Below are 5,705 nucleotides of genomic sequence, written 5' to 3'. Positions count from 1 at the left end.
TCCTTTACCTGGAATTGGGACCGGCAGTAACTCTTCAAAAGCTTGTAGATGGCGCCGAGTCTCGACTGACCTCTGGAGTTATTTTTCGATTTCCATGTTCTTGAGAGTCTTTCTAAACGAGACACATGGTTGCATGCACCTGGTTGAGTTGACACCAAACTTCCGATGATACCAACAGAACTGCCCAGATTGTTTGAACATTTGTGGGTTTGTACATGACTTCCATCTCGGCATGCCTCATGTAACAAACTGTTATTTGAGAATAAATTATTATTATTACAGGCAATAGAGGCAGAGTGTTAGAAAGTTCGGGCGAACAAGATGGACAGCGGAACGAGAAGTGATTTTGGTACATTTAAACAACAATGAGTACAGTAAAATAAGCACCAGTACAATTGGTTATAATAATTGTTTCCATCATACCAATCAAGTTCTCGTCGAATAAGGCAGGTCACTACAGGCTATTTGAGGAGTTAACTCCAATATACAAGCCTGTCTACTTCAATCAGTTCATCTTTTTTATTGTACAAAGTATTCTCTACTATTTCTCCTTAATTGATTACGAATTACTTCATTTTGTCACTGCTAACCGTAATTCAAACGAAACAGCAATCGCTCAACATACGCCCAGTGGTCCATTACTGTCCAATTCATAAAACATGCCCGGTAGTGGATTCAAACTCCACTATTCCCGAAACAGTGACTTCTACAGCTCTCATCAAGACGATTCCACGTTTAATGCTCATTAAATTGTAGCAGCAACCTCATACGAAGAAATAGAAAACCGATCGAGCAGTACACCGAGTGAAACTTATTATCCTGCAATAGAAATTCCTGACAAATCTGATTGTCAGAATCCTCATGTTTTACCAGAAAACATGTCAGGTGTATCAAATGATAATCAAGAACCTAGTGTAGTCTTGATGGACGCTGTTTATCATAGTGATCCACTATCTATCAGTGATGTTCGCAATAAATTTGATGACTACATTGCAGCAGAACAAAACTCTGATCTCACACCAAAGGTTGTTGATCCTCACCATCCAGTCAGTTCTGGCAGATTATCTATGGAATGCAGGAAATATGATATACATAGATTCATATTAAATGTAACTTGTGAATCTGAGCATCCAACGCTATTTCGTGGTGGGAGGATATATTCATGAATTTTAAAATCCGAAAATCAACTCCGGATCTTTCAAAAAAGGGGACGTGTTATGTCCCGATAACAACAGTGAATGGTGACTTTGGGATCCATTTATGGACCAATATTATACCACAAGTTATGACAATCTTGACGTTGACGGTTATAAACACTGACCTGAAAATTGATAAGAATTGTTGAATATATGCAACTTGTACGTATACGTAAACTACAACTATAAAAGCTTAGGTATTTTACTGTATTCAGATACTTACTTTGGGACGATTATTAATTGCGAAAACAATTGAACTACAAATATTCAAGTACATAGTGAGTTGTTATGGAACTAGATCAGATGAATATTGAAAACACGAGCGAATAGTGTTGTTATATTGGTGTCATAGTGACTAGAACGGAGTCATAATCTACATTACTCGTGAAATTACGAAGATTGTACGTTTGGAGTCAGAATGCAAAATTCATTGAGGTATACATCAGCATTGAAATGTTCGCTCACTAAATTGCCGATCACATAATTGTGTAAAACCCAGAAGTATCGTGTCAGTATGAAGTCAAAAAAAAACCGAATGGTAGTCGAAATACTGGTGGTTAAATTAATCCGTGACTGATACTGTAAGATCCCGAAATCGAATCGATTCAGTGTATCTGTACCAAGAATAGAGTTTTAAGCACCCACTCCTCAGTTCGATAATTCAAAAGACGGTAATAGCCAATAACTTCCATACAATAACGTAACAAACGTTCAGAACGTTGCAGAGGATACTCAGGAGAGATGCTATGAGGGAAAATGTAAGGATAGATAAAAATTATGGTACCCGAGTAGGGTAGGTCAATTCAGGTTACTCCAAATGTCAGCAATCGACATGAAAACGACGACCATACAAAAAAGTGCAATTGCCAATGAATAATAGCAAACGTCCCGAAAACAAACAGAGCACTTGCTTCAAGATCAACCTCACAATGCAGAGGCAATTAGTTCAAAAAGTAATAATCGAAACACGGCAGTTGAATACGGAGAGCGCCATGAAAACAAAGCAAAATATAGTGGTTATTAAAAGACTCAATGACATCTGATGGATAGTTGGGATTCAAAATTTCTAGAAAATATAGTAATAATAACTGCAATTAATCTCAAGATTGAGAATCAATATGCAAAATACAGACAATAATCAAAATAACATATACAAGTAGCTAGAGATAAGGAAAAACAGATATGGAGGAATTTTCTCCATATTCCCACATGAGCATACAAATATAGATCTTGCAGAAACGATGTTCCGGACTGATAGTTATGTCGTATGGTCTGCACTCACTGATAAAGTCATTCAAACGACCAGAATATACAACCAGTGAAACGCCACTGAGCTCTGTCCAAACGACGACAGGTCACTGGTCTCCAGACAGTCTTTTGAACCTAGTCGAGGATGACTAAATAGGATTCCTCAATCGACCCCGATGAATTGGCCCATGCGGCAGTGTTTCCGTCTTGTACCCCTGTAATACTTAACACTAATACATTTCTTCAGGGATTTTATGATTGTTCCACACAGACAGAACAGCAACAACGGTACCTGGATCCAAAAAAGAGTAACCAGGTTCGGTACTAACCATGACGTGTGACTTTGACGCAAGCTACCAGGTTAAACTCATTCTCCTGCAATTCGAGTAAATCCAGATCTTCGAAAAAGAACATGAACAAGAGGTATTGAGGTAGTACTGGACGAATGTTTCTCATTAATAATAAACACTTACGTATTTTCATCAAAAATAATCAAACAGGAAATTCTAAAATTTGCAGTAAAAATACCAACATTCTCTCAGATTAAGAGAAAAAAGCGGACCGTTAGAAAATGTTCTATTCAACACAAATGAGCGTTTTGATATTGCGAACTTATTCAAACTTAGTATTGCTTGAGTAATACATATAGTCCAGCGAATTACAAGGGCCATATAAAATATAATTCCATCTAATCATTACGCATACAAATGGTTAGTCGTCAATGAAGTTTAGATCAGTCGAGTAAAATTGGAGTCACTTTTAGTATACACAAAATTCTCAAGTGTATGTTGTTGTACACACAAAAATTACGCATTTTTTGTAAGTCAGTAAATAAGTTAACGTATTAAATATATTTTAGATAATGAGAAAAACAGTAACTAAACAAAAATTTTCATCTAAAATATACCTAGGCAAATGGATATTTTCACTATAAAATCAACACTGAAGTCGAAAAACCAAGAATAAACTAAAATCCTCTACAAGGAAGACAATAAGGGAGATAAGAACTGACAAAGGCAAACAACAGAAAATAACAATCAAATCTAATTCATCAATAAACGATAAAAGTTAATTTTTGTGTTGTATTTCCTGAACTGGGCGGTAGTTTGGTCTTAAAGTTTACTATTTTCATTCTAAACAACATCAACAAACACAAACTTCAGATAGAAAAAAACGATCTGAATTTCTCTACACATATGACTGACAGATTGTTTTATCTACAACAAAACTGATTGGGTGTTGGTGATACCTGTGCTGTTATTATTACCACAATCACTTTGATTGCTTTTAGGTTCGAAAAGTAGGACAAGTGTCAACAAAAATTAAGATTGACAAATTAATTTGTTAGCTACGTACGGATAATTTGGAATAAGTCAATTCTAGATGATATTTATGTTGATATAATGTCTGTAATCATGAAAACTATGCGCATTAACTATTGAACTCAGAAAAGAGAACATCAACAAAGTGATCATAAACTCTTAGCTAAAAGTAACTGTGCAATGAAAGTGTTGACACAAAATAAAAAGTTATGAATGAATCGGATGTGATGATAAACAACTAAGTAATTCTTGTGGTTTTAATTCATTTTGACAAATTCGATGAACTCCAGTAAATAGGGGGAAATGGGCAGTACGATGTCTCGTAGTCAATATTTTATATATCTTGAAGAAAATGAAATAAAAAAGAATAAAAAAACAATATTACAAGATAGTTCAGTTAATGAAACAAAATACATTATGGAAATTTAGTGCAAGGATGTAAGTATATCATAGTATGTGGCTTTAACTTTACCAACAGAATTCACTACATATTTCGGACTGAGAAGTTAAACTTTACATATATACCTGAAACTCCTCCCTTTCTTAATTCGAACTTTTAAAATAAATATTTTACTTAAAACATTTTTGAAATAAAAAAATCAACATTTTTAAATATGTATTTTAATATAATGCGAACTTTTGTATGACCTATAAATAGTATTTAACTCCGCCTGTAGATCTACAGTTACTACCGGTCCCAATTCCAGGTAAAGGAGGAGGGTTGAGCATGTGGTCAGCAACCACATCCCGTAGAAAAAGGCCTTGATAAAAAACGCTAACTAGAAAAAATCATTTAAATCGCTAAAATCCTGTCATGGGAGTTGTACGATCTTCATTCATAAAAATTATGATGCCTCATGATGAAAGCTGAGATTCTTCGGAAGTCATGAGGCTGATGACCCTTCAAACAACCAGAGTAACAATTAATATAGGTACTCGGAAGACCAATCAAATAGCTACGGAAATAAGGAGATACAAATTGGCAGTACTTGGAATCAGCGAAACACATTGGACCCAAGTTGGACCGAAAAGATTAGATACGGGAGAGATGCTGCTGTACTCTGGTCACGAAAAATAAAATGCTCAGGGAGTTGCTTTGATGCTGTCCAAAGAAGCACGAAATGCACTTATTGGGTGAGAATCTCATGGACCCAGGATCATCAAAGTATACTTCAAAACAAAAAACGAGGGAATCACAATGACTATTATCCAATGTTATGCATCCACAAATGATAGCAATGACGGCGATAAAGATCAGTTTTACGAGAGGCTGCAATCGATCATAGCGAAGTACTCAAGAAAGGACCTGGTCATACTGATGGTAGACCTAAACACCAAAGTCGGAATGGACAACACCATGTATGAAGATATCATAGGACGACATGGACTGACTGGGAGAAAAGAACGAGAATGGTGAGAGATTTGCAAATATATGTGCATTAAACAAACTGATTATAGGTGGCACTATATTCCCTCACAAACGCATACATAAAACTATACGGGTCTCACAGGATCACACCACAGAGAACCAGATAGATCATATTCGTATCGACAAAAAATTCAGAAGGACGATGAAAGATGTAAGAACCAGGAGAGGAGCTGATTTAACTTCAGATCATTACCTGGTTGTGGCTGCCAAGATGAAACTGAAGCTAAAGAAACAATGGACAATCGGGGAAACAACATTACAAAGGTTCAATACAGCCTTCCTTAGAGATACTAACAAGCTCAATGGATTCAAGTTAACTCTCAACAACAGGTTTTCTAAGACTTACAGGATCTACTGGAAGAAGAAGACACTACTATGGAGGACAACTGGAAAGGGATCAAAGAAGTATATATATATATATATATATATATACTGTGAAAACGTCCACACATCAAGTTACCAGTTTTGCATACTCAACTCCATCGGTATATGTTCTCTTTGAGTTTTTAG

At 35.8% G+C, this 5,705-nt stretch overlaps 1 protein-coding gene across 1 annotated transcript in view; it reads left to right on the top strand.

Moving 5' to 3' along the window:
* The window catches only part of Smp_168310.1 (putative glycerol-3-phosphate dehydrogenase), a gene marked incomplete at both ends in the record, with an annotated part of 28,345 nt that extends 22,640 nt beyond the window's left edge, over positions 1–5,705 (top strand). The window contains 2 exons of the mRNA XM_018799952.1: positions 4,093–4,108; positions 5,669–5,705. Coding sequence (XP_018653814.1) covers positions 4,093–4,108; positions 5,669–5,705 — 53 coding nt within the window. The remainder of the gene's footprint in view (positions 1–4,092; positions 4,109–5,668) is intronic.

The sequence above is a fragment of the Schistosoma mansoni genome, chromosome W, assembly GCF_000237925.1.
Source record: "Schistosoma mansoni strain Puerto Rico chromosome W, complete genome".
In the NCBI taxonomy this organism is placed as follows: domain Eukaryota; kingdom Metazoa; phylum Platyhelminthes; class Trematoda; order Strigeidida; family Schistosomatidae; genus Schistosoma; species Schistosoma mansoni.
The sequence above is the reverse complement of the archived record's forward strand: the minus strand, read 5'-3'. Positions and strand labels throughout refer to the sequence as shown.